Source organism: Aspergillus flavus, chromosome 2 (assembly GCF_009017415.1).
Source record: "Aspergillus flavus chromosome 2, complete sequence".
NCBI lineage: Eukaryota > Fungi > Ascomycota > Eurotiomycetes > Eurotiales > Aspergillaceae > Aspergillus > Aspergillus flavus.
In genome coordinates, this window is record NC_092409.1 from 2,195,874 (window position 1) to 2,223,511 (window position 27,638).

The following is a 27,638-nucleotide window of genomic DNA, read 5'->3' on the forward strand; positions in this document are numbered from 1 at the left end:
GGTTTGATCGGCGCTGTTTGTTTCCACTTTGTATAGAGAGGAAACTTCCCATGACTTGCGGGCAATAACAAAACTCAGTAGAGGCTGAGACTCCTGATACTGTCAAATCAAATCATATATGAATATATCTTAGAAAAGACAGAAGCACGACATGCGGATGTTAATAGTTTGTGAAGAGCATCCAGGAGAGCTTTTTTTTTCTTTTTCTTTTTCTTTGTTTGAGATTTCCCAATGACGGTGGCTATCTCCTCTCAATGTTGTAGTTTGACGTCGACGGCTCACTATTGTCTGCACCTGCCACTGCTTACAGATCTCGGTTGTTGACGGTCTGTTACAGACGGACAAATTCGAAAAGTTTCAGATAGTCCGCCAACGATGTAAAGGTTTCCAGATTCTTTGTTCAAAAGCTTGGTAGCCTGGAGAAGTGACCCAACGCGGAGATGAGAAGGTGCAAGGTTGTCGAAAGTGTCGTAGGAGTGTGGGGGGTTGATTGAATGAAAGACTCGTGATTATATCTAACGACCAAGGAAGGCACGCAAAGAGAAATGGCCAGATAAAGACGCGATGATGTTGAGGGACGAAGTGGCTATACACAAGGTCGGTTGACGGAATGAAACAGCAGCGCCATTGAGAAAAAAAAAAAGAACAAGAAAAAAGAAAACACAGTTTATCCTTGAAACAAGATGATGAAAGGTACCTGAAGAAGAAAGACGAGAAGCCAACAAAGAAGCGGAATACGAACAGGGCCAAATCGGAGACAAGTAAGGGAAAAATAAGATACATAACGAAGTGGAGAGAGACAGGATTTGCCATGGTTGGAGCATGCAAAAAACACCTAACAATGACGAATGCGTTACCCACTGGCGCTACAGCTCCCGTGGGGAACGGAATTGGGAACGAGATGACGGATCATCGCGGTCGGAGGGCGATGAAGGTTGAGATGCGAGCCAGGTTGACAAGGGCCATTGTACTGGAGTATGGTGGGTATATCCCGTAAGTAGTAATGGGGGGAGAACACGACAGCATGAACGAACACGGCCAGGCCGAATGTTACAGAAGCCGAGATGCAGCCAGGTGCACCTAAGAGGCAAAGCAGAAAATCATTGATCGAATGATGAACCGCTTGAGATCATGGGAGTTCTGCTTAGTTAATTTAGTGTACCACCTAGTAGGCTAGTACTTTGTAAATAGTGGGGACTGATTTACTTAGTACCTCAGCTAGTACGGAGTAGTTGTGAGAAGAATGATGGCTACTACTGATAGTATGGCCACGCCAGGGCAGAGCTTGACAGCAATGCCGAAATGATTGGGTGGCTATGAATCTTGGCTGTGCTGCAAACAGCAAGCCATCCAAAAAGGGGGGGGGGAGGGGAGAAAAAAGGTTCAGCCACGATGATGGTCATTGCATACAAAAAGTAAGAAGAAATCATGATCGTCGGAAAAATAATAATTATCTAAGTTCAGTGTACTAGTTACCGTGGACTTCAATCCCTCTTTGAGATCTGTTATATGTAAACAAACACAAAAGGCTAAAAGAAAAAGAGGAAAGAGTGAGGACCGAGGAGGAACTCGACCAGTACAGTACATACGGAGTAGATGTACACAATTCTACTCTACACCGGCTGGGCTGGCTTACGTATTGTACAGTCATGATAGATACATATCTGATACATTCCAGAGGAATTTGAATTTGGAAAGGGATTTCCATGAACTCAGCCACAAAACCCCCACCCTCCATCATCAGAATCTATGATCTATTCATTAGGCTGGCGATCCTTACCGCTCTCTACATAGTTAAAGCCTTTCTTTTTCTTTTTCTTTTCTCTTTCTCTTGACCAAATCTGGGTTCAGTGTTCGGGTTCGCCGATCCGTACTGTGAACTCTTAGCTGGATCGGTGGGCACGTACTGCTGCCGCAAACAATCGTAAAAGATTGTTCTTAGCCCAAGAACGGCGTTGGGTCGAGACAACGCAAACCGGATCGGTGTGCATCTAGAGGAGTCAGCAGAGATCACGTCAATGCAAGAAGTGTCTGCCGCAGTTGTTCCCCGTTGGTCACTGGAGGTAGAATTACACCGCGTCTTTACCAGTCGCATGGCATCATCTTCACTCTCGAGCCAGAGGGTTTTGTCGGCCTTCCCTTTTCTCACACCAGAGGAATTCGAATGCGCCTGTCGCGCCTTCCTGGATCGTATTGATGTGTTGGGCAACTTAGATGGGGTGGGATGGTCATCGATCCGTTTTGTACAACAGGTAGCAGCTGCCTTTTCCTTGGGGTTATTTCCAACGTCCGTCCAATGACAATTGACCTGGTCATTGATGGCTGTTTCAAGATCGAATGCGGGGCCTCTTCTTTCTCTTGCTTCCGCGTCTACTCCTATCTATCTAACTAGTTCTTTTAGGCAACCGGTCCAGTTCTGAAAATATCGCAGAGCATTCATAATACTAGTATTCCATACTACGACAACGCCCTCTCCGGATCCGTAGATACTGAAGAACCGCAAGTGGAAATTTGCGAAGATGATCCTGTCCGTGGAAAATCATTTGTGCCATTGTACATGCTTGCTATCATCTGACCAGTATCTCAACAGGAGGCCCTCATTCGCGCATCCAACTCTAGCAACTGTTTACACATAGAACATGACATTATTCTCTCCCCAACATACCAAGTCCCTGTTTTGTACTTCACGTTACGGCGGGACAGTCATCCCGGGCCGTTAGGGATAGACGAAGTCTACCAATATCTGGTACCAGACCAGTACAGAAGGGAACTTTCAAATGTTGGTGTCATGGGTGGCATCAGTTTCGGAGTATGTGCGAATGACTCTTGGAACCTTCCGTCTATTGTCGCTTATGATTCGTAGTACCATCCACAATCCGGAACTCCGGCGTTCTTCGTTCACCCATGCAATACCGCAGACGCTATGAAGCAAATAGCAGGCCAGCAGCGGGTTACACCTGAGGCGTATCTTATTATATGGCTCGGTATGGTTGGCAATCGCCTGAATCTCCCTCTGCCGCATGAACTTTTTGCAACGGAGGGCGTGCAAGAACCCCAAGGTCTAAGTTAAATTATTCGAAGCAGGCACAGTCTGGCGGGTTCTCTGTTCCTCCCCACTCTTTCCCGGCCAGTTTGTGGTCGGGAAAGCTTAATCTTCGTCCGACGAATCTTCCATGGGCACATCACTTTCCTCGTCCATTGGGGCTTCTCCTTCGTCACTTTCCTCCTCACGGGGCCGTTTGACTCCCTGAGATGTAGCCTCCCCATTCGTTTCCCCAGTGGGTCTTGAGGGTAATGTGGTTGAACCAGGAGGCCCGCTGAAGATGGACTTCTGAAGATCTGTTGAGGCACCTCCAGCTGGTGCAGCAACAGTCGAAACATTGTAGGCCCCACGGAGCTTAGCAATCACATCCGATGTACCTTTAGCATAGACAATTTTCTAGATCCCAAATGAGTGAGCATGACATGTCATCAACGGCACAATATGGAGTGAAACATACCAACTGTTTCCCAAAGAATTCAAACCCCTGAAGAGCGCGCATTGCTTGAGTACTTGCTTGGACGTCTTTGAATACAATATGGGCTTGGCCGCGCATCCTTTTTGTTTTCATAGCCACGACATCTAGAACCGTACCGTAGGTGGAGAAAAGCATATAGAGAGAGAGGCGTAGGTCATATTTGGGAAGCTTATCCGGAAGATTGGCACAATAGAGGCTGGAAGATTGTCAGAAGCTCTGGTGTTGAATCTGGGACGAAGGGGTTTTCACTGACGTTTGATTTGGAAGACCAGCGGCTGAAGCGGGTTTGCTTGAAGGATTAATGCGCGTAGGGGCTACTTTCGATGCCATTGCTTGTCACTTAGAAACTTTGCAATTTCTTAATACGAGACGAGGTAGTGGGCAAGACCAGGCAGAGGGGGGTATTCTTAGGAGCTAAGATTGAAAAATAAGGGCGGTGATACTTGTGCTGGTACGGAGTATCTAGCGTGCTATTGGACCAGCCTGAGAGAATATCATGTGATAGGTTATATAATCACCCGCGCGCGTCATCGATGGTTACGACGCCCCTCGGACACGATAACCAAACTGCGTCAACAACTTCAGAAGCAATCGGAATTTAAAATTGACCGACAGTAGAGAGCTCCTCCTGTCGTCTGGACTACAATGGCTGCTCCGGAAGTTCATCACCTCTTCCATAACCCCATTGCTGATCACTCGTTTTCCCCTGACAAGTCAACACTTGCAGTTGCTCGGGACAGCAATGTGGAGCTCTACCAGAAAGCGGGTAACAAGTTCTCATTGACCGATGAACTCAAAGGCCATGAGAAGATTGTAACAGGTGTTGATATTGCTCCTAACAGTGGTCGGATTGTTACCTGTTCGCAGGGTATTTGCCTCCATTCCCTTACTTTCTAAATCCACCTCCTGACCCATCACGAAATATAGATCGCAATGCATATGTTTGGGAGCGAACCCCCGCTGGCTGGAAACCGACTTTGGTCCTGCTTCGGATCAACAGAGCTGCAACCTTTGTGAGGTGGTCTCCATCCGAACAAAAGTTTGCTGTTGGCTCAGGGGCCCGTGTGATCGCAGTTTGCTACTTTGAGGAAGAGAACGACTGGTGGATCTCGAAACACCTGAAGAAGCCTATACGGAGTACCATCACTACACTCGCTTGGCATCCGAACTCTGTTCTTCTGGCTGCAGGCTCGACCGATTCCCACGCGAGAGTCCTTTCCAGTTACATCAAGGGTGTTGATACCCGCCCCGAGCCGAGCGCCTGGGGAGAACGTCTTCCATTTAACACTATATGCGGAGAGTTTCTGAATGACTCGGCAGGATGGATTAAAGGAGTATCCTTTTCTCCAAGTGGAAACGCGCTTGCATTCACTGGACATGATAGTAGCGTCACTGTTGTGTACCCAAGTGCGCCGGACCAACCTCCTCGGGCTATGTTGAACATAACCACCCGCTTCTTACCGTTCAACAGCTTGATATGGAACGGAGAGAACGAGATCATTGCTGCTGGCCATGTGAGTTTGCTCGATATACACTAGTAAAAGCTCTGTTATACTTACTCGAGTAGGATTGCGAGCCGTACCGCTTCCATGGAGATGAGAACGGATGGCAGCTTACAGGAACTATCGAAAACAAGTCCGGTTCTGGTGTCGGTGCTGTTCGCGAGGAGTCTGCTCTGAATTTGTTCCGTCAAATGGATCTCAAGGGACAAACCCAGGCTGATACTCAACTGAAGACCGTCCATCAGAACACTATTAATACAGTTCGCGTATATGAGGAGGCCAACGGAAATGTCAGCAAATTCAGTAGTAAGTTTTGGGACCGTCTGCATACGTTGTTTCATAAGCCAGTTAGTCTTGAAACTAATTTTTCCAACAACAGCGAGTGGCGTTGATGGTCGTGTGGTTGTTTGGACAATAGGTTAAACAAAATGAGTCTGGTACTCGCTTATCATTCGACATATGACCAGTTTCAAGGACGAGGTACTCTCGATGTACATACATGAACATGGGTAGCTAAGCAATACAAAGTAGAGAAGCGCCTTCCGATCCAGCTTGTAACCTGTAATCGTGATTACGGTACTATCTAGCGGGTATATGAGATGGAAATGCTATCAAAATTACAGGGATGTTGACAGTTGCACATACCTTATGTAACAGATGACACAGTGCGCCACTGGTCTATAGTACCTGCGCAATACGGTGGAACTTCAATACAGGTTCCGGCTAGTCTCTGATTGGCGTAGATTTCCCCGGATTCTCGACGTCACTCCGATGATCGATCAGAGGTCACGAGCCGCATTTCTCCAGAATTGGTGTGCCTTTACTGCGCTTTCCCAACAAACAATGGCAACGACTATGAAGTCCAAAGACAGAGCTACACTTTATAATGATAATGGCATTTGATGAAGTTGTTACAGTTATCCTTGTTGTCTTATCTATCCTACTATACGGAACGTGCTCAACTGCTAGTCTCATTTCCTTTGGAACAAGCGGAGCTTCTACTTACGACCAGAGCGACAGAAAAGACAGCACCGTCTCGCGCGAAACTTTTGCCTCTTTAGAAGAGCTCTCGCGCATTGTTGACGTCTCGTACTGTGTCGGCAGTACAGGAGTACAGAAACCGTTCCGTTGCTTGAGTCGGTGTAATGAATTTCCGGGCTTTGAATTGATCACCGTGAGTTCTATGACCTCGACTGCCTTTTGACACCACGGCGCAACTAATCCTTAATACTGGCTAGACGTGGAGCACCGGCCCCCTCCTCTCGGACTCGTGTGGCTATATCGCGCTGTCCCATTTCCCACATGCGAAGCGCATAATTATTGCTTTCCGTGGCACCTATTCAATCACAGACACTATAATCGACCTTTCAGCCTACCCGCAGGCGTACGTACCATATGACCCTAATGGTCGGGACGACCAGGAGTTGTTAAGATGTCGTAATTGCACAGTTCACGCGGGATTCCTGGCCTCGTGGCTGAACACTCGCCCGATCATCCTCAAACATGTTTCGGCAGCAAGGAAACAGTATCGTGACTATAAAGTGGTGCTCGTCGGTCACTCGCTTGGTGGGGCAGTTGCAGCGCTGGCTGGGCTTGAGATGCAAATGCGAGGCTGGGAGCCGCAGGTGACGACATTTGGAGAGCCTAAGATCGGAAACAAGGAGTTTGTCACGTTTCTTAACGAAGCGTTCAAGCTCGGTACGGTGTCACCATCAGATGATGCTCAGCAATGGAAATTCCGGAGGGTAACTCATGTAAATGACCCTGTGCCTCTCCTGCCACTAGAAGAATGGGGATATGAGATGCATGCAGGAGAAATTTTCATTTCAAAGGCTGTTCTCCCGCCCTCCGAGTCCGACGTGATAATTTGCGATGGTGACAAAGACGCACGCTGCATCACTGGCGAACAAAATAACATGAGAGCCATGTTTCACGAGATCAAGTTGAATGCGGCGAAGCACGAGTGGCTTTATAGCGTGGCGGACCTCACAGATCAGGTGGTTTTGGCTGAGAGTGACACATCTCCATCGGCAATGGGCTTTCCAAGCGGCGCTGAAAGGCAACAGATATCGCTTCGCCTGCCGTGGAATCTTATTCCTTCTAGATACCGACTCTGGGAGCTATTCTTTGCTCACCGAGACTACTTCTGGCGGATAGGTCTCTGCGTTCCTGGCGGGGATCCAACGGGCAAGGAAAAGAATTATCAATCCTAGGTGTTCTAAACATATTAGATACTATGATTAATGGGCAATACGCAATGACGGGGTGATAGAGACGAAGAGCCTTCCTAGCCTTTGTCTTATTTCTTATAGATATTATTTTATTGTTCACGATATAGAGTATATGGTTTTACGACTAAGTCAGAGATTCTCTTTGCCGACTAGATTATCTGTATGCTTGATTGCTTGTCCATTGGCTGGGAGAACGAGTTGATGACCCTAAGCATTGGACAGAGACGCAAAGGTGCTGTATAGTATGTAGAGAATATGATTCCTGCAGTAGCCTGCACTGCATGCCTTAGTTATTATCATAGGACCAGGTTCAATGTGTTTTGATCGGGACAGCGAGCGAATTGATGAGATAAGAAAATGCAGACAGTGTGACGTTGTAAAGACTGGGTATTCATAGGGCGAGCCATTAAAAACGCAGAATTCGAACTTGAACCATTATGTGGATACGTGAGATATACATCTGAGAGTTTCAAGGGTAAACGATGGTGACTAGTAAGATATGTCATAATCATGTCCAGTAAGCATAAAGGGATGCAGACCCGAAGGAAGAATAGGGCAAAGTGAGACTGAAAGGAGAAGGTCCTTGTTTTCATTTCCCATGTCCTAAGCTTGGGATAATGACCGGCCCATATTTGACAACCGTTCCATAGGATCCGTCACCCTGGACCATAAAATCCACGGCAAGATTCAGCCTGCCTCCATGGACCACGGGTGCTTGGCCATACATCGCATTGACCGTTTCAGGATCATAGGCTACAATGGCAGCGTAATTCCGGCGACCCATCAGCTTACGGTGTTCGCGAGCCTGCCCCGTGACGTCTGTTTGGAATATCTCCATCATGTCCTCCTTCGTATCAGTAGGCTGCGAAGGAGAGGAGCGCTGCCCATTTGCTGGAACGTAGAGCGGTTTGTTACTGCTGTGAAGAAGCTTGATAACATATGAAGGCGGGGGATTGTTCACGACAGCGGACGAAATGATTTGATACATGGTCTTGTAGTCAGAGGGATGGGCTGGATCGTGGACCAAGCCTGCGCCGCACACATTGACAGATCCGGAAAGGAACGTCATACGAAGAAACTTTTGATGTGCAATACCCTGTAGAGTGCGAATGAGGTACGTTCGCTCCAGATCCTACATGTACATAGAACTATTAGAGCTGAAAAAGAGCGGGGATCAGGAAACATCTTCAGACGCACCTTGGATTCATGAGTCCACTGATCTCGGAGCTCGTCCATCAAGTCGAACTCTCCGAACGGGCTTAATATGCCTCCCATAAGGCCAGACTTGCCTACAGCACGCTTTACGGAATCAAACCCAGAACCTACCACTTCTTTTGCGCCAACCACACCCGCCACAGAGCTCGTAACTTTGCCAAGGACATTGTATGCACCCGTAACAGCTCTTTTACCCGAAGCAACAGTGTTTGCAATATGTTCTGCAGTCTCCAAGCGTGGGTAAATGACAGGCACGGAGATCATCCACAAACAGTGCTGTACGGAAGGAGGCAGCATTGCGACTTTGGGGAAAATACCTTGATATGTAGGTCCAGCGACAACTTGGTGTGGGTTGCGCTCCGACCGGCAATCAAGGCCAACGACAACCACGGCCGGTCCAAGGAACTTAACAAAATGCCAGCCGGTGCCAGTAATAGTGAATAAGTCCACGTCGGTACTGGCATTGCGAAGCAATTCAAGCGTCGTATGGTGCTGGAAAAGCAGATACATCTCAGTCCCAACGCGTCCAATGTTTTTGAACATATTCGAAAACTGCATATGTTCAGGGTACGATCCATAACCGTCAAATCTACCGGGCGTCAGCCGAGTCTACAGTATTATTCAGGATAGACGGTCACTCACATGTCATGATCATCAACTTGGCAAACATAAGGAATCTGGGCGAACGACTCCCGTAGGTAAGGCTGATCGAAGTGGCTAGTATAGTAATGAAAGTATGCATGAGAGACGTCTTCCTCATGTGCAGCAGTCCAAGGCATGGTCCTTCGAGCCTCCTTGCCGCGAATTACAAGCCACTGCTTAAGCGAAGGAATCTCTTTCCACATTCTATCCGCATAGATCTGTCCGCCTAAACACAGTTGAGCATGGAACCCCCCGATTTCATTGTGCTTCTGCATGATGTCCTTCCACATAAAACTCACGCCTCCAAGACGAGATCGCTCATTAGCATTTACATTGAGTGAAAAGTCATTCCCCGAAGTTGTGACGAAACGCCAATTCGTTTCATGTCGACCAGCGACCAAGAACTCGTAGCGCGTGCAGCCCAGATGTGACGTGATTGCGTAGGTCCATTTGGCGGGACCGGATTCGTTCATTTGCAAGTCAACGTCGTACTTGTAGAACGTCCACCTTTGATGAACGGCGATAGCGGATGCCTTCAATTGACGCGGGTTCGGTGACAGGTCGACGCTCTGATGGATATGGATCGTTGGAGGCTGCGCAGCGTCGGTAACAAGTAGAATGGAACCTAACCAAATACCGCGCTCTAGATTCATATTGACATAGCGAAGGTATGGTCCAAAGTAAACACCATTCGTTGGCGCAACTTTGTATAAGTCCACCCCACTACTCGGTGGGGGACCAGTAAACCCTGCAACAACTGGCGACTGTAGACTCTCATAGCCTGGAGTAAGAGGAATCCCAGGGGAGGCCAACGGTTTACCAAAGGCCGATAAACCCGGTGAAGCGAGGGGATGGCTGCTATATATGCTCCCTACCGGTGATAGAGGAGTCTCGTTGAGGTTTAACGGTGTGGGCCCCTTTGGGAATTCCCACTGAGTCGACTGAGTAGGGAGGTGAATGTAGTAGTACTGGCCTGAGTTGGGGTCCATATGAGCAATCCATCCTTCGGGAAGTGGAGGGGGGGAGGCAGGTGGGATTCCTGTAGAGGTAGGTAACATTGCAGCTTGAGACTCTTGAACTATCTGCTGCTGCCCATCCAGGACGCCGGTCTGCGTGCCATTCTGTAGGGATTGTTCTAATGGCTGTTCTTGCCTTGGGTCATTCGCAAACGCCGGGTGATCCTGAGCCGAAACTTCTAGTGCCGCAGAATTTGTGGCTGCATTGATGGGCGCCACCGTCGCGGGATGCACCGCTGATGCAGCCTGCTGCCCTGGAGTTGTCTGAGCGCGCTGCTTTTCATTTGGGTAACCTTGCGACGTAGCCGGGCCAGATACACTTGAATATGCCGGCGGAGGGGAAGAGCTTATGCGCATCCTTTCTAGATCCTGTTCCAGAGCATTTGATGGGATCCTTGGATGATGCAAAGCTTGCCCTGCCTGCGCTGAACTTGCTGCTGATTGGGGTGGGAAGGGATTCCCAGGGAGGTTCTCCGTAGATACAACTTCCGCGCCTTGATATACTGTGGGAGGCCCATGAGGTTGGCTCCCTGGCTGCTCCGTCGGCGTCCATGGCCTCTGGACGGGCGGTTGGCTCGTTGCTTGCTGACCCACATACTGCTCGGCTCTTCTGTGTGCTGCAGAGCTTTGGGCTTGCAAGCCTGCTAGAGCTGAAGTACCTGCGATACCAGAAGCCGCATAGCGTGCCTCGATATCCGAAGCTGGCGGTTGGCCCGGCTCAACAATTGGGGTTTCTGGAGGTGGAGGGGAGCCCCGCTGGGCGCGAGTTGTCGACGTCGATGCAGTTGAACTAATGCGATTGATTGCACTGCTAGGAGTCTGTAGGCTTTGTGCTGTCGGCGGCCTCGCTGACGGACCTGACGAGGTTGCGGCCTGAGGAGGAGGGTAGTACTGCTGACGGTAGTTCGGGTGAACAGTCCCATCAAGTTGGGTACCGTTGGCAAGCGCCGGCGGAGCAGGAGTTCGCTGATATCTCGTTACAAACAGGCCCTCTTTGTCCGGAGTATCACCCGCAGGTGACTCAGGCAGGGGCTTCGGGACATTGCCTCGTCGTTCTGCCAAAGTAGCAGGTTTAGGTTCGCGACCATCTCGCGGCCGTAAAGCCGCCGGATAGTCCGACCTGGATGGGCCGGTGTTAGCAGGTATGGAAGGCATGTTATCTGGATTCGTGGGGGAGCCGCCTGTGCGTCCGCCATCAGCCGTCGGAGTTGGACGGCTGGTACTTGCGCTGCGCATTTTCTGGGGGTTTTGTCGGTCATCAGGGTATGGAAGGGGAGCACCCTGTGGTACAGGTGATGGTGTGTCTCTCTTGTTAATCCGCAACGGTCCAACAATGGGGGGCTCGACCGGCGATCGTCCCGGAGTATGGATGAATAACTCCTCGTCGGAGTGATTCCCTTGACGGGCCTTGCTGGGATTCATTATGTATCCTGGTACGAATAAGCTATGTTACGTCAATTCTGTTGTCAAACATGGTCAATGTGATTTGAGGTAATGAGGGGGATCTTTAGGAGAAGGAAAAAGACGCGCTGTAGAGATGCGGGGGAGGGGACAAAACCTACCTGGTGGTGGTAGTAGTTATAGTCACTTTCACCTCAGGCCCTCAGCCGACGAGGACAGGAAAAGGGCGACAAATGTGAATCCACGAAATGAGGTATATTCTTGTGGAAAATAGGCAGCTTCGTTCCAAATGCTTCGGCGATCACCTTGCAAAGGTCATAGTTTAGCCGCCGAGGGGTTTCTGGTGTAGACGCTTTCGCGATCATCATTGGCTCAGTCAGATGGAGCACCACTTTCTGGGGGGGTTTTTGAGAACAAATGATATCGCATAATTCCCTTGTTGCCCGAACAGACTTTATGTTCTAGCAGACCTTTTCTAATTATAATAAATAGACTTACGGAGTATGTTCCAATTGCAGGATCGGCCCGCTTCTGAGATCCATGGGTCACCGCATTCAATGCTTGCCTCAGGTTGGTATTTATATATTACGATCATTCCGTGGTCTCGACCTTCACGAAGACATCAAAGATTAATTATATGTATATATGTCATGACGATGAACAAATAAAACCCAGTGAACATAATGCCATCGAAAATTCCAACCTTCCTCCCTTCTCATCCGTAACTGACTAAACGAAAGCCACGTTCAGCCAAGAGTTCAACCCAGTCAATCCATGGGAATGGTCTACCACTATTACCACTGGATCGCTGCATCTGGCACTCATACACCAATTGGAGCATATAGCACGTTGTAGACGCATTATATCCGATCTCATTTTCTTCGATGTTTGAGAGCAGCTCCCATGCCTTGACTTTGAGGTCGATCGTCTCCGCCGCAATCCCCGCCAGGAATAAAGGGAAGATGATGAAGTGCGGTAGACTGCCTTGAATGTTCATGATCGTCGCCTCTGCGTGTTGTAAGATCATGGTCGTGTGGTGATGCACCCTCTGCTCGGGGATTTCGCCCAAACCGATGCTCTGCCCAGGGCACGGGCTGGTGGTGTAGTAACAGAGAAGTGAAGTATGGAAGAGTAGATTCATCTGATGAACTAGCCTTAGCTTGGAAAACCGCGATGTAGTACAACGAAAAAAATGGACCAACCTGCTCGAGAATGCTTTGTAGTTGTTTTGGCAGCCTCGTTTGCTTCTCGGCCCAGAAGCGAACCTCCGAAGAGTCCCAAAGTTGCTTCAAGTCTTCATGTAGATTGATTGGGGCGTATGGATCAGATGCGCCCAGCTTCTTCCTGCCCGCAATAGCTAACCCTAATTGGACAGCTAGCCCGAACATGTCTCTGTACAGCTGCAACAGTAATGTTGGGTTGTCAGGCTCATGCGATCCGATGACATCGGTCCCACAAGAGTCGATAGAAGAAAGAGAAGACCCGGGCCAGGGGAGCAGGTCGCTTCCTAAAACCATCTTGACATAGTCTCCTGTACCTGCGCCACTGAGAAGGGCATACAAGTCAATGTTGCAGATCCACCAGATGACGAATGGAAATCGCTCCACTCCAAGAGCCGACTGCCTCAGGAGAGTAATCTCGAGCATTTGGGATATATAATGAGACCAGAGACTCGACCCATCTGGCTTGGCAACCATGACCTTCAGAAATTAGACATCAGCCTTCTTTTGCGTCCGAGATCTCCGATACCGAGGTTGCAAGAAACCTACCTCGTGTATGAGCAGTAGAAATTGCGTAAGAAATAAACCGTCCGATAGAAGATTGTCGCTGTGGTGGAGTATATTCTGTGGAAGTGGGAAATCCTGCCGGTGAAAATTCAGGGCGCTCATATTTATACAGCTTCCTTGACGGTCTAGACCGAGCTTAGATATTGCCATTATCGCATGAAAAAGCTTTATAAACGGTGGTTAGCCATTGTACACATAATAGGATAACTGGAGAAGCGCGGCATACTGGTGGGCAGATACTGGCTTCTTGTTCCAAAACTTCGACTCCCAGTCTAGGACCGTGTGAACCGTCGGGCCAGATCCCTTGGGGGACTAGTTTGGGCCATATCACATTGCGAAAATGTGAGAGTAGCATAGCCTCATAATCCGTCAGCGTGGTTTGTTCCTGTGCGTTGTAATCATCTAGAGCGCTCAAATCAGCTGAATATACTGAGACTGTAGATGAATGTGAGGAGTCTTGAGGGTCAGACTCCAGCGTTCGAGTGGAACCTCTGTAGTCTGAACACAGGTATCTCCTAGCATCAGGAAATGTCTTGAGTATGACAACATTTGGATCGTTCACCTCTGGATTGTCATTCCGTTGGCTACTTTGCCCACTATCTACTAAGGGGCTTGATGTTGAGCTCCTGGATTGCCCCCCAGATCTTTCATCGGCATGTCCAGGAAGATAAGAGAAGCTCTCCGGCATTACTATAACAGTATAAGTGCCGGGAATGGACGACTGAGCCTTCCTTTCCCGTTCCTCGTCAGAGGTGAGTGTCGCGAAGGAAGGCAGCAGATCGGGTAGTCCGTAGTCTGCAGATGGAGGCCTAACACTTCTACTCGTATGAGCTGTTTATATTATCAGAATTAGCGTATTGTACGTAGCATTAGGCAAGAAGGAAATGGAAGATGGTCTCACGGTCCCAAACAAGATTGCCTACTGTTTCCACGTCTGACATCCGTTCGATTACTCGACGAGTATCGTCTCTAAAGGACAAGCGTGGCCGGTAATCACAATCATGGCCTAGCCTGGTACATTGCTTGCTCAGGGCAAATCAGCCTGTGATTCCGTCATCCAAGAGAAGAGCTTTTTGTTTTCAAGTACATTACACCGAGGATGCTTCTCGTCACATTTGACTGTACGTCCGTTAAGTCACTACAACATTCATAGGTCTCTTCTTGTTGAAGTAGTATTCAAGGATCATCTCACCTTTGCGACTCTGTTACATTCACATTAGGCAAGTTAGCATACTAGGCCAAGGGGCTAGTTTGTATATAAAAGGAACTATGGCGATGGGGGTATCGGCGTACTCTACACGTCCTAGAAGTAAAATGAGCTAAAAATTTCCACCAAACCATCAGAGTCCTAGCGCAACGAGCGTACCAGCAACCTGTCCGAGATCTCGGTGGAAACCGTCCATGAGAGCGCGGAATTGAAGTCTTCACGGGCACAGCGGGGTTGACACCGGAGCTCGAGGTTGCACCCTTTGGAGCGATTATGGGTAGCCACAGAGAGCATTTTCTCGATGTCTTGCCCCGTTTGTTCGGCCGGACTAAACTTATGACGGTCATCGTGGCGATCTGATCTTCTATCAGTGAGAGTCAACTCCCGACTCATAGAGAAACAGGTGGATACGTCTGGGAAGCCCGCGTTCTATCTATGCAAAGCCCAGGCCAAGGAGAGCATGAAGAAATCGAGATATGGTAACAGTAGAAGGATATGAAGATGAAGCTAGAATACAATGCCAGGTAGACCGAGACCAGAATATGTATGATGGCTACATTTTTTTTTTTACCTTTGATCAGAGGTGGCATGAAGAGGCGAAAAAGAAAACAACAGTCATAGCACGCATTTCGACTGCAAGACAAGCTTAGGCATCGAGAATCAGACAAGGCCCAGAAAGCCCCCTTCATCAGCCAGCCTTGTACTGGTGGCGGTCTTCATGTACCTTACGGTCTCAATTGAGAGGCAAATCGGAAGGTCGTTAGCAACTCCCATTTGGACAGCCCAATGTTTGTTTGCCCCTCTAGAAAAAGAAAGATTGGATAAAAGAGATTAGTTTTGGCATCCTAGTCAGCATCTACATTAGCGCGAGAGAGCGAGCAGGACGAACGGTGCATTCCGAACAGCAGATGCCAACCATGTGGGATGGATGAAGAATCTTGCGGGTCGGATGATGACCTGGTGTCTTTTTTCGACTTCTTCTTTCCCCTCACTCTATTTTGCTTATTTTTTTATTCTCTCTCTCTCTCTGTGTGTGTGTGTGAGTGTGGGTTTCTTTTTTTCTTTTTCTTTTTCTTTTCTTTTTTTTTTTTTATAAACCCAAGAGGTCAACATCACTTGTGATCAAGACGATGCTTCAAGGGACCAAAAGTCAGCCGGTCATCTGACCCAATGCAGTAAAGAAAGGCGATTCCCAGAGTCAGCATTTCGTCCAGCCTACTAAGACTAAATTAGCATCTGGTAATGGCCCGGCAGTTGGGTAGGTTTTAGTTCGTTAATGACATGACAGTTCGGAACTTTATCAGGTGCCCGAGATCCAGTCAGTCAGTTTCCTCCCAGTGCAGCCACCACGACTTGGGAAGATTAAATTTCTTTATTATTGCACTATGCAACTACTCTAGTTGATGCTTCTCGTTCCTTGAGTCTATTCCCCAATATACTCCCCTAATGCTCTTCCTTTTTCTTCCCTGTAATCTATTCCTTCTGAGCGTGTTGGATGATTTCCTAAAATTTTCTTCCTACTACGTAGTAGGGTCAACTCTGTAGTGGTGGGGTCTAGCCCTAGCTAGTACAAGGGAATAATCCTACTTCATGCTGACCCGCAGGTACTAACGGACTACGCTAATGCTACAGGCACAAAGACATGGATAGCACCGGCCACTCAGAAATAAACCCTGTGAATTGCGGGATCCCCAGGCCCTCAGAGACACGCGCCTGGGCCGGTCTGGATCTTCTTCCCCAAGCGGATATGGTTTTTAATTTGCATAGCCTTCTACTACTACTACTAGTGGGCCTAAATAAAAAAAGAAAACCCACTTCTAAACCAACAGGATCTAATAACTCATTCCCATGTATGATTGGCTGGCAGGCTCAGCCGAACCATTCACTCATGGGTGCATGTTTGTATCATGAAGGATTTGGATTTTGTATATGGGACTTTTTTTTTTAGGGCATCTCATCCTCATCGAACGAAGGCTATCGGTCACTTTAAGTTCCTCTGATAGGCTGACGCTTACTAGTTGAATAATGTCGTAGCCCTTTCGGATGCTTCCGGTAGACCCTAGCTGCTACCCATGCTCGTTGCGACGTGGACAACTCGTGCCTCATTGCATGAGTCTCGCTAGGGCTTGGTCTAGTGCTTGCTGCACCGGCCCGGATCTTTCGCCCTTCCTCCAGGATTTCAGTAACTCGCAGAGTTCCCCATCGATGTCAAGCCCAATATCAAGTTGTCTGCAGAGCATAATGTATGACATTGCGGCCTGCGCACGTTCTCTTCGGATTGCTTCTGCAGTCACATCTATCTGGCGAGACAACATCTCACCTGCCAGGGCCGCCAAAGACTTTTGTACTTTGCGCAGCTTAGGTTCCTCGTCGTGTGATTCTAAAGCCCCTGTTGTTACTCTACTGAAGAACATGCGGAGTTGCTCGTACAGCGTGATCTGCACATTTCTGCCTCCACTATCCAATGTTTCGTGCAGAAGTCGCTTTATGTCTGACATAGAATTATTGGTAGCTGTGTATGTAGTCAGCAAAGCCTATATAACGGCAAAACGAGGGAGAATTGACTTACCTTCAGCTGATGCGGCGCATGTTAGATTGATACATTGCAAGAGACATTTGACACAAGCTACCAAAGTATCCTCTCGGGTTTGTCTATTGGTGGTTAGTCATTGATAGGATAAAGGGATGTCACGGTTGTACTTGTTCTTTTGACCGCTGCCTGAGTCGATGTCCATTGAGTCCTCTCCCTCGTCAAATTCACTGAGCACCCGAGAAACAATATCAACGGCATCTGGCATCAAATTGAGATCTTGGCGCGCTTGAGCAATCCCACCAAAAGCAGTGATAGCATGTGGGCGATATGTTGGGTTAATCCGTTTAGCTTCCCTGATGGCGATGGCCTGAGAGGTTGGTGAGCACTTCAGGCCAAATACTTTTGAAGAAAAAAGGGACGGAAAACACAGAAAGAATTTACCTTCATTGTATCACCAATTCGAGGCTTCTCTAGCCATAGCGTCTTTGCTTGGCTGGTAAATTTCGTAAATGCTTTCACGACAACTTCTTTACCATCCCATGTTTTACCAGCCAATGCTTTCTCCAGAATAGGCCATAGGTACTCGCTAGTGGCAAGATCCAGTTCGGAGTCTAGTGCCATGATGCTATTCGCAAATCCCAATGCTGCAGTATGTTTGACGATCCAGCGAGGAGAATCGAGATTGTCTGAAACAAGGCTGGTGATCTCTTTTATATATAGCGATACCGCACGGTTACCGCCCACATTATCCTGCCATGTCTTCTCAAATGCTTCTTGAACGTGTTCATCAGTATCGTACTTGGAAACAAATATGAAAGGCAAAGCAGTTGCAGCAAATGCCATGAACCGGTCATTGGACAACTTAGACGTAGAGTGTAAAATCTCGGCTGCGATGATTCGCTGGTTTGCGTCTTCTGCCGTTAGATACAGAGACTTCGCATGTTCAATTGTTTTCAACACTCGGTCATCTGAAGCTAGTCGCATGAGGTAGCCTATTGATGTACAATAAGACGCACTGACCGTGTCATTGCGGTCAACGACGTATTTTATAAGAAGCTGGATGAAACGATCCGCATATGGGCGGAACAGGACTGTTCTCATGCTCAGGAGAACTAGTACACGACTGCAGCCCACTTTCGTTGGAAGCCCAACTGCAGAGCGAAGCACGCTTTCCAGATTCCCAGCGAATTCCCTCATGCTAGTTTCGTCGAGCATATCTATCAGATACCGCTCAATAACTTCCATCATTGGAGATGTGCGTATGCTGGACAGCCTCATTTTGTCGATTTCTTGGCCTGTTAACCCATACTTGTCTGCATTAAGATGGACATAGTTGACTGCTTGTGGCTCTAGGGAACTTAGAGAGTTCAAGAATTGTTCCATCACGCGGGGAACAAATGGGCGCAACGGTTGACCAGGGCTTTTCTTTATTATCTGGATTAAAGCTCCGAGAGCAAATCCTTGAACCTCTTGAACATCAGATTCCATACCTTTATCGCTCAATAAAAACGGGATAGTGCCTGCTAGCATAGTGCCTGCTCGTCTTGTCTCGGTATCACTTGTTTCCAGAGTACGGATCACCGCGTTGGTTATTGTCTGGCAAAGCTTCAGAGCAGCCGCTCGAACTGACTCCTTGATATCATCTATAAGCTTGAAGGCCTTTAGAAAGATTTCCTCCATATACTTAAAGTATTTCTCTGGCTGACGCCCTTGAATCAAATCCGCAATAGCAGCACAACTTGCCTGTCGAACGCGCCACTCTCGACCGGCCAGCATGCTTCTCAGCAGATCGTCCATAATTTCATCAAAATGATCGCTGATGATTGCAGCAGGATCCTTGACCAACGCCTGCCATATTGTGTTCATGGACCGCTGCACATTTGGGTTCGGATCAAACCGGTAGCGAAACAATTTTGGGTAGATTTTGGGATTCTTGGCCAGGTAGCCATTGGCGCTGGAATCGGAGAATATAGTGCTAATACCTAGCTTGCTAAATGCTGCACGATTGGTCCAAAGGGCATTATTTGACGCCAAGGACATGAATCGATACACAAGTGTGGGGTCGCCAGCCTCAGAAGCTAGGTTCATAATATCTTTGTAAGTATTGACTGATGACCCGCCTCCAGTTGGTAGAGCACCTGGCTCAAATAGTTCGGTGTCTTCGCTGACTTTGCCCCCCGCAAGATTGGAGCCAGAGGCCGTGAAAGAGTCAACTAAGTCGCGTACTAAGTCATCCTTTAACGTCTGGTCGCCGATATCGTACACAAGGCTTAGACCTTGGGCCCCAGTCTCTTGCACCACTTCATCTCTATCCGCGAGCAGACGCGTGAATGTCCTCTGACATTTACGCAGGCGGTCCTGCATTTGTTGTAGGTGACCACAATTCTTCACCAGACATAGTAACCATATCGAAGACGCTTTCCTCAGAGAAGGCTTTGATGCACCGCAATCAGAAATGATCTTGTCGCACATTTCGGCCAATACCGCATCAGAGAGTTGCCAGGTGGGGAGTTTTTCGTCGACGTCAAATTCCGTGGCCATAGATTTAGAGGTCCATCCCGCTGCAGCACTACTCAAAGCCTCGCCGATAGTAAAATGTGTCTCTGGGCTACGGATTTCATGCAGGTTGTGTAAGCAGTTCAAGAATTTAGTAAACTGCGGGTCTCTGTGGTCGACCTTTGAAAATGACAAGGATAGGAGGCCTATTGCTGTGATCGCTGTTTCACTCTCAGCCTTCGCGTCCGGCTTCAACTTATCAACGATAGTATCCCACTCGTCGTTTGAAAGGACTGTAGTAGACAAAACTCCGGAGAGACTGAGCTGGCCGATGGCCACCTGTGCAGACCGTCGAAGCAAAGAATCGCGTGCATCCCTAATGATATCAAAAATCGTGGCAATGAATAGTTTGACAGTCGTTTCCGGTGCTTTGTATATGACGTTGCGGAATGCCAGTCGGCTTAAGATATACGCGAGCGCAAGGACTGCACCTCGAATTTTAAGCACAACTTCGCCAATGGCAGATTTCCAACTTTCGATAGGGACTGATAGTTCTGAAAGGAGTTCTCTCAATTTGTTTTCTGAAAATGCAGGGTGAGAAGCGAGAATTCCAAGTGCGCGTGCTGCGAGGTTCTGAAGTTCTTGATCATTACTGTAAAGGGAATTTTTCAACGTGATAACCATTGATACCATGGGCTCAACGATGTCGTTCGAAGCTAGAGAGCAAATGCCGATGAAGTTTTCTCCACACTGCCACAGACCTTTTTGAGCCCCGCCACCAAGGCCAGAGAGAGCACTTGTCAAGAATAGCAGCACGGCTTCTTTGTCGGAAGTTTCGATGTAGCGTTTCACAGCGCACCGGGCTTGTTCATCGGATGTAAGAAGCACGTCCAATTTGATATCCCAGTCTTGCTCTATTTCCATGCTTATATTCGAACCCGAGAATGATTCCCAAAGCAGAATGTTGCGAAGAAAAGTAATTGTATAATTGAACGCCTCCTTATAGGGACCTGATAATATTTCTGCTGCAGAAAGACCTGGTACCACAGTGGACGCAGTCGAACCCAGGAGAAAGCGCGCTGTCTCTGGAAAATTCGGAAATTTGAACCATGACGAGCGTGAGTCAGATGTCACCGATGTAAACCATACCTTGTCTTTAGTGGGATTTAGAAGACGATACCAATACGGGTGCAGCCCTTTCTTGCCTTCTTCTACGACTTCCTGATGTCTTTCAGATCCGCATGCGACAGCCATGAGGTCAATCCAACGAGCCACAACATCACTATACGGCAAGAACCTATTGGCGAAACGTACAGCAGCATACTGAGTTCGGCGAACGACCTTGAACCCAGTTACAGGGTCCTCTTCCCCAGGGAGGCTATTCATCTGACGAAGCAAGAAAGGTCGCAAACTTTCTTGGAACTCTTTATCCCAGCTATCCACCGAGGAGTTAAGAATGCTTCCTAATGCTTGTTCGATACTCACAAAGATTTGAGCGCTGGAATCGTCAGAGCTTAGTGATATGAAAAGCCACCTAATGAGTTCGAAGCCCGAGATAGCAGTTTGCTCATCTTGTGATTGAAAATCCACCTTCGGCACCAATATGCCGATGCTCTCGTAAGCAAGACCTCGTAAGCTTAGGTCCGTTGCAGGCAGCCTCTGTCCACTGGACCCTGGACTCGGCCACCCTTGGGAATTGATAAAGTCTCTAAGGCCCGCTATAACCTTTGGCGCGATTTGCTTGAGGTCTGTGGGAGATCCGATGCGAACTACCCACGTGGTAAAAGTGAAGATCTGGGTTCGCAACTTCGAGGCCTGCAATCCTTGTGAAGATCTTGCAACGTCCGAAAGAAGGCCCTCTTCAATCAACCGAAGGACATTAGCTGTCTCCGTTGCAGCCCTGAGTGATTTTCCCAAGTAAACTAGAATCTTAATTTGTAGCGCAGTGCGCGCTGGGCTTGCGCCTTCAGGTTCCACAGAACCAAAGTACAAGGTAAACAGTCGACGTACAACATCTATATTTTCAAGAGCTGGTATGAAGCGCTTCAATATTTCCTCGCCAAGATCAGCTAGGCGGGAATTTGGGTCGGCAGACGCCACCAGAGCAGGGAAAAAGCGCTCCGAGTCTGTGAAGGCTCTGCTACAGAGAAACCTTAGAGCCGTAGCCTTCGTCTCGGTAAGATTCAAACCCCCATGTGAAGATGGGTTCCATGTTTCGGACAGGGAAGCGCCCTTGTTGAGGAATGCGTAATCTGCTGGGGACAATCCCGGACAGGTGGAGGCGTTCTTATCCGCAGGGAAGAGAATCAATAATTTTTCAAACCATGACGACAAGAATTCAGTGTCCTTGTCGGATAGACCTAGCCGAGATTTCAGTTGTATGTCTTCGGTGCTGTCCTTCGGCGGAAGCTTTAAGAGAGGTAAGAGCCGCAGGACAAGGTTAAACACAACAGCCGCCTGTTCGTCGGTCGATGTTCCAATTTCGGAAATCCCTTGGAGCAATGGAAGCAGAATCTCGATCCTCGCACTGGCGCCTAAGCGATCAATGCCTTGTTGGATATAGATTAAGTCGAAGTGTCTAATGAGCTTGGATTTCTGCTCCTTAAATTGCTTCAGCAAAGCTGCAACTGGAAGCTTAATGGACGGAGCTTGCACTCTGTTGTTGATATGCTGACACACTGCAATTACTTTGTTGCGGACTGCAAGGCTCTCAGAGCCTAACTTTAGCAGTAAAGGAGCCAGATACTTATTAAGTAAAGCATCGAGTTTCTCATCTGTATCTGCTAACGCGATCCTGAATTCGACGTTGGATATTAAATTCAGCTCGCGAGCCTCAGAACTTGCTGACGCGGCTTGTGCAGCCATAGCAAAAATGAAATTTTTTTTAATGAGAACGACAGACACAAGGTCGTCCCGGCAGTAGAGTTAGGAGATAGGTGGACTTGAGATAGTCTGATGTACTCCGTACTACTAAGTAGTACCCCACACGCCTCACCCAGGCAGAGACGCTCACGTCAGTTACAGTCCTGAGGCCGGCAATAAGCTTCTTCCCCAATTAGGAAATGTTTGTATTGTATTAGTCATCATGTATTGTAATTACCTAGCTAACCGGTCAATGAGACAGCATGACCCTAAGGCCCTACAAGAGTCAAATTCAACTAGGAGCGTTTACTTTGAGACTTATGGGCTGGTATACGTGCATATATATATGACATTGTACATCGCCCCCTAACGCTAATCAAAAACCTGCTCCAGCTCTTCTCCGGTGCTCTGCTGCCTCACCTCTTAGGAACCTTGCTACCTCTCCGCTGGCACCTGCCTGGAAATTATTGGCCTCCTTCTTTGTTGGATTGCCAAAAAGGCACCTCCATAAGTCGTCCTTTTTAACGAGTTCCCCGCCAAATGCTCCTCCAGCCATTAAATTCGACAGAGCTGCATCTCGGATTTCTAAGGAGTTTGCCGAGTCTATAGCCGCCTCAGTAATATTATCTGTTACAGCTCTTCCGTTTTCGACATCTGCACATAATGGCTCCGCTTTTTCCTTCTGCACTATATGAGCTAGACGACGTGACACGGAGAGTTCGTAAATTGATTCTTCGACGGTGTCAGAAACTAGATACATCCAAACGGTGGTTGGTCGGTGCTGACCAATACGGTGTACACGAGCGATAGCCTGGAGCTCGATTGCAGTATTGATAAGCGGCTCGCAAAGGAAAACGTGGGTCGCGTTCACTAGGTTGAGCCCTGATGAATGGGCCCTCGCGTGCAAGAAAAAGCATTCAATCTAGCAGGGATACAGTTGAGTACGACAATTCCCCGAGCTACTTGGGAAGACCGGGGTCATGAAGCTTACCGATGGGTCACTCTTGAACTTTGATATACCGTCTTTGCTGTCAACACTGCTAAAGCCAATCTTAAACCTGTGGAACGCAATGGCTAGAACCTCTAAAAAGTCCTTATATTGCGAGAATATCACAGACTTCCCACCAGGGTCATGGTGGCGCAGCCATAGTATATGACGTGCTAGCGTGTCAATCTTCGTGCCGAATGAACCGTCTAAATCGACGGTTTTAATCTCTCTCAGAGTGCCGGAGCTTATATCAGTATATATCGAGTTCTTTGGTCGACGTTCAGGCTCAACTTTGGCTGGCGGCTTCTCCTCTTGCACAAGAAACTCCTGCGGCTTGTAAGTGATTTGATAGAAGTCATTAGCTTTCAGACGCTTTTTGCATGTCGGGCAAGTTCGATGTTGATGCCACCACATGCGCAAGCAATCTTTGCAATACTTGTGGCCACACACTGTTAGGACACCTTGATGTTGTTAGCTAGTCTTATAACATGTCTACAATCATAGTACCGTGCTCACCAACTTCAAAGCCGGATTGGCAAATGACACATATCTTTGACGAGTCATCTGAGCCTGATTCGTCTCGGAGGTGGATTAGGTAACGATGTTTTGCTCTCAATGCGGAAATCTTTTCGTCTATTATCTCCTCTTGCCTGAGCTTTGCAGAAAAAAGCGCCTCATTCAAGGGTTTACCAGCGCTTTCTTCGTCGTACGGGGCCACTGTATCGGAGATTTGTTGAAGCTGACGATAGTATTCAAGTCGATTGTTCATAGTATCTCGAAACATTTCCACCTCCTTCTCCATGTTTGTTGCAACTTTAGCTTGCTCAGAAGCCATCTGACTCGCATTCTGAAGAACTAAGCTTACAAGTTCGAGTTCAGCGCGGGCGCGAGAGTTCCCCCCGCTTGCCTGCCACTCAAGAGAGGTCGCAAGACTTCGAAGCTCACCAATGATGCCGCGAAGTGAGCCCAGCTGTGGGTCGGGCTTGATTCTACTACGAGTGTTCATCATCTGTAGAAAGAGAGCGGGTGAAGGTCCTTCTCCTTTCTGTGCTTGGACAATTCCGCTCTTGACTTCATGGGCAATGAGAACATTTTTCTGTCCAGTCAAAGCATCGTGGCGATCAGCGAACATTGCACGCAAGGCCTCCATGTAAACATACACCTCATCTTGATGCTTTGTAGACTTTTCATATTCGTCGCCCTCCAGCTCTGATTCATCCTCTTGGTCAATGAGTGACTCGGAAAGAAACTTGATCATGGTCTGACGCCATTCATCGTACTGGGCAGCATGTTTGTTCATACTATCACAGAAATTTTCAAGTTTATCGAGTATGCGGTGGGATTCAAGCCCTTTGCTCCATAGCTGAGGTTTCATTTTGGGGATATTAACAAACTGATTCTTTTGTGCTCTTTCTCTGATTATTTTCATGAAGTGGCCAACCTTTCGCGAGATCTCAGCCAACATCTCCTTTCGAATCAGCTTTGCAGACTCGTACGCCTCAACTTCGCGTTTTTCGAGTGCTCTAGACTCTTCGGAATCGGGCCTAGTGAGCTTGGGGTCTGTTTTCATTTGGAAATAGGCATTCCCGGTAAAGAAAACACATATATGTTGAACTTCAAGAGCAGCACGCAGCCTCTGACGCGCTCCTCCTCGAGTGTTCTTAGCTGCTTCTTCTGTTTCATCCTCGCTTGCTGTGTCAGCAGATGTTACATCTCGATCCACGTTGACGGCATCCATCCGACGTTCCATACGCTCTGAGTGCAACCGATCCCGACACTCCTTGACAATTGCATTAGCCCGCTCTAATGACTTTGACCAGAGGCCGAGTGCTTGTTGCCGGTGTTTCGCATTTTCCAGCAACTGCCCCCGGCGCAATTGTGAAAGAAGTAAAGAGCGCTCCTCTGCGTGTATAAGTGCGTCATTCTGATCGATCATGACCTCAAGAACTTCAGCCACGGAGCGCAGCGGTCCAGTACCGGTACCTAGCCCACGAAGAGGCTTTCCAGCAGGATGGAGACAAGTTCGGCGAAGTTTGGTTAACCAACTTCGCATTCTTTCGATTATCGATAGGTCATCAGGATCCCAATCACCATTCAAGGGAGCGCCAGATAGATTGAGACCACATGCTCCACACATTTCTTCAAACAACTGTCCGTAGCGTTGTTCCTCAACTGCCGTAAAAGGGACCGTGATGACGATTCTCTTCTGAGGAGGTATGTGGAGTTCATTGCGAACATGAACCTTACTATGTCGGAGGGCAATCATACTAACAATGTTCGCTAATTCAGTCCTGAAGCTCCCGCATAACCTATGCCAGATAACACCACAAAATGGTTCGTAACGGAGGAATAGTAAAAGACCGAGGAGGTCAGATATATCTTTTCGGAGCGGCGTCCCTGTCACAGCCCAAGCATTTTGACGAGGAATCAAACGGGCAACCCTTGCTGCATTGCTGACTCCACTTTCAATCATCTGAGCTTCATCGATACAGACCCGCCACCAAGAAATCCGAACCAACGGTGTTCTCCTTGGTTCAAATCTCTTCTTATGCCGCAGATTCCTCTGTGGTACATCGCCAGAATAGTGAACTTCACGCGCAAGAATATTATAAGTAGTAAGTACGACATCTTGGTCTGCGAGCAATTCGATTAGTTCTTCATCCGACAATGACTGGTGACGCTGGATACCAGTGTAGTGGAAGACGCTGAGTCCAGGTGCATGCAGTTTGATTTCCTGTTCCCACTGTTCAAGAATTGCGGGTGGTGTTATTATTAGGGTTGCACCTGATGGCCTCAAGCCATCATGACGATGGTCTGGGAAGGTTTCTTCAGGGGCTAGGTGTCGGCGATTCAGACAGATTAAACTTATGATTTCAACGGTTTTCCCAAGTCCCATTTCTTCGGCGAGGATTCCACCTCGGAGATGGTTGCCCCCGTCAAACCAGTTCGCAAGGTCAGTGGCGACAATCATGAACAGTTGGCTGGCAAAACAAACTCGTCCATCTGCATCAATGAATTCCCGAAATGAAGCGGGCAGGCCCCCTTTCAACGTATCTCTGACAGGAACCACTTGCCCGTCAGCCTGAAGCTCCACGCCTTCCCTTTGCAATAGCCACCTGACGGCCCTCCTTTGGAATGGGAACATCTGACATTCGATCAAACTGCATTTAACCTCTGCTGATGATTCAGGTGTGTCTGGAGGAACGTATACGTGATCATAAAAGTCGCGGGGGGACCACGAAAGCTGTCTCTGACTGTGTCGTTCCTGCTGTGAAGCAAGATCCTCTTGCTCCTGAAAGACATATCTAGAAAATACTTTTCGTGCTCCCTCCACCAGTTGATTATTACCGAGAATATCCAGAGAATCCTTCCACAAAATAATTGTTTCAAGACAGAAGGAGCTCTTTCTTTCGGGAACAGTATATAAAGTGGACTGATAGCACACGATGGGAATCTTTCTGGGAAGGCGATCAGCACAAACAAGGCTACTGGCGAACTCCAGGTCCTTGCTGAATTTTATAAACGGTGGGTCATGTGATTGATATTCAAAGACAGTTTCTCGGTCTACCGTCGTTGCTAGCTCTAGCTTGAACCAGTCAAGTGTAGTCGTGCCGACGCAAACATTTTCTGCAGCAAAAATATGGACGGGTAACTGGGAGAAATTATCAAAAGATCTACCTGGGTCATCCTGGATCGGGCTTGCGGACGCAAAATCCTAATCAAGGTCAGTGAATCATCCGAGCTAAGCCCTTCACGCATTAGCTTGGTGGCATACCAAGTACAAGTGAAAGCGCGCCAAGGGAATGTAACCTCGAGGTACTCTAGTATCCGAAAGACCATTAAGCTCTCTGAGGCTCTGAATACCCGAGGTCAACTTGCGACGCTTGTTTGGGGGGGCATCACTGTCGAGGTCTTCCGGGGACCTCCGCGCAAGAGCAGTTATCAAGATATCTGGCACTGCGCCTGGAGGTGTTGGTGAACAATTAGACATTATTTCCTACAAAAGGCTAAGACGACAGATGATATTACCTGGACAATAAACTCTATCCTCCGACACAGCCATACTTCACCCTTTCGTAACGCTACCTGATCCTCCCACCACAAGGTAGTCGTGGCGGAATCCCATCTGGAGTTCATCCTATCGAGAAATATCACGTGCTGATACTGTACATACTACTACCTAGTATTGTATCCCTACGGGTCGAACGAGCTCCGATTGGCCACAGGATCAGTCCAAGCA

At 48.1% G+C, this 27,638-nt stretch overlaps 10 protein-coding genes across 10 annotated transcripts; 3 read left to right on the forward strand and 7 right to left on the reverse strand.

The window, feature by feature from the left end:
• Positions 1–135: 135 nt before the first annotated feature.
• On the reverse strand, positions 136–1,267 carry F9C07_2127629 (uncharacterized protein). Its single transcript, XM_071509094.1, has one exon. It carries the CDS (start codon positions 811–813, stop codon positions 358–360), a length of 456 nt encoding a protein of 151 aa, XP_071363696.1. The 5' UTR covers positions 814–1,267; the 3' UTR covers positions 136–357.
• On the forward strand, positions 1,268–3,998 carry F9C07_2277263 (autophagy-related protein Atg10). The gene is made up of 5 exons (XM_041289534.2): positions 1,268–2,252; positions 2,402–2,527; positions 2,591–2,809; positions 2,864–3,439; positions 3,501–3,998. Exons 1-4 carry the CDS (start codon positions 2,019–2,021, stop codon positions 3,068–3,070), a joined length of 786 nt encoding a protein of 261 aa, XP_041142540.2. The 5' UTR covers positions 1,268–2,018; the 3' UTR covers positions 3,071–3,439; positions 3,501–3,998.
• Positions 2,622–3,944, reverse strand: F9C07_1212114 (spliceosomal protein snRNP-U1A/U2B). The gene is made up of 3 exons (XM_041289520.2): positions 3,772–3,944; positions 3,501–3,714; positions 2,622–3,439 (listed from the first exon to the last, which is right to left on the reverse strand). The coding sequence occupies exons 1-3, from the start codon at positions 3,846–3,848 to the stop codon at positions 3,149–3,151; spliced, it is 582 nt and encodes a 193-aa protein (XP_041142541.1). The 5' UTR covers positions 3,849–3,944; the 3' UTR covers positions 2,622–3,148.
• Positions 3,999–5,620, forward strand: F9C07_2277265 (actin-related protein 2/3 complex subunit 1). Its single transcript, XM_071510235.1, has 4 exons — positions 3,999–4,386; positions 4,446–5,032; positions 5,086–5,326; positions 5,400–5,620. Exons 1-4 carry the CDS (start codon positions 4,164–4,166, stop codon positions 5,441–5,443), a joined length of 1,095 nt encoding a protein of 364 aa, XP_071363697.1. The 5' UTR covers positions 3,999–4,163; the 3' UTR covers positions 5,444–5,620.
• F9C07_2252317 (extracellular triacylglycerol lipase) lies at positions 4,986–8,136 on the forward strand. Its single transcript, XM_071510083.1, has 2 exons — positions 4,986–6,194; positions 6,259–8,136. The coding sequence occupies exons 1-2, from the start codon at positions 5,907–5,909 to the stop codon at positions 7,231–7,233; spliced, it is 1,263 nt and encodes a 420-aa protein (XP_071363698.1). The 5' UTR covers positions 4,986–5,906; the 3' UTR covers positions 7,234–8,136.
• On the reverse strand, positions 5,621–12,097 carry F9C07_2277266 (uncharacterized protein). The gene is made up of 4 exons (XM_041289521.2): positions 11,687–12,097; positions 9,109–11,568; positions 8,449–9,055; positions 5,621–8,383 (listed from the first exon to the last, which is right to left on the reverse strand). The coding sequence occupies exons 2-4, from the start codon at positions 11,544–11,546 to the stop codon at positions 7,841–7,843; spliced, it is 3,588 nt and encodes a 1,195-aa protein (XP_041142543.1). The 5' UTR covers positions 11,547–11,568; positions 11,687–12,097; the 3' UTR covers positions 5,621–7,840.
• F9C07_2127650 (uncharacterized protein) lies at positions 12,098–14,419 on the reverse strand. The gene is made up of 6 exons (XM_071509095.1): positions 14,400–14,419; positions 14,214–14,334; positions 13,539–14,143; positions 13,295–13,477; positions 12,728–13,225; positions 12,098–12,666 (listed from the first exon to the last, which is right to left on the reverse strand). The coding sequence occupies exons 2-6, from the start codon at positions 14,251–14,253 to the stop codon at positions 12,241–12,243; spliced, it is 1,752 nt and encodes a 583-aa protein (XP_071363699.1). The 5' UTR covers positions 14,254–14,334; positions 14,400–14,419; the 3' UTR covers positions 12,098–12,240.
• F9C07_2277267 (proteasome component) lies at positions 12,098–22,560 on the reverse strand. Its single transcript, XM_071510236.1, has 7 exons — positions 17,494–22,560; positions 17,220–17,419; positions 17,089–17,171; positions 14,679–17,031; positions 13,539–14,615; positions 13,295–13,477; positions 12,098–13,225 (listed from the first exon to the last, which is right to left on the reverse strand). Exons 1-4 carry the CDS (start codon positions 22,411–22,413, stop codon positions 16,622–16,624), a joined length of 5,613 nt encoding a protein of 1,870 aa, XP_071363701.1. The 5' UTR covers positions 22,414–22,560; the 3' UTR covers positions 12,098–13,225; positions 13,295–13,477; positions 13,539–14,615; positions 14,679–16,621.
• F9C07_2127657 (uncharacterized protein) lies at positions 14,301–14,875 on the reverse strand. Its single transcript, XM_071509096.1, has 4 exons — positions 14,606–14,875; positions 14,505–14,514; positions 14,400–14,431; positions 14,301–14,338 (listed from the first exon to the last, which is right to left on the reverse strand). The coding sequence occupies exons 1-4, from the start codon at positions 14,864–14,866 to the stop codon at positions 14,312–14,314; spliced, it is 330 nt and encodes a 109-aa protein (XP_071363700.1). The 5' UTR covers positions 14,867–14,875; the 3' UTR covers positions 14,301–14,311.
• Positions 22,561–27,531, reverse strand: F9C07_2127677 (DEAD box-containing helicase-like transcription factor/DNA repair protein). Its single transcript, XM_071509097.1, has 5 exons — positions 27,428–27,531; positions 27,174–27,361; positions 23,915–27,113; positions 23,402–23,859; positions 22,561–23,332 (listed from the first exon to the last, which is right to left on the reverse strand). Exons 1-5 carry the CDS (start codon positions 27,459–27,461, stop codon positions 22,787–22,789), a joined length of 4,425 nt encoding a protein of 1,474 aa, XP_071363702.1. The 5' UTR covers positions 27,462–27,531; the 3' UTR covers positions 22,561–22,786.
• Positions 27,532–27,638: the final 107 nt, after the last annotated feature.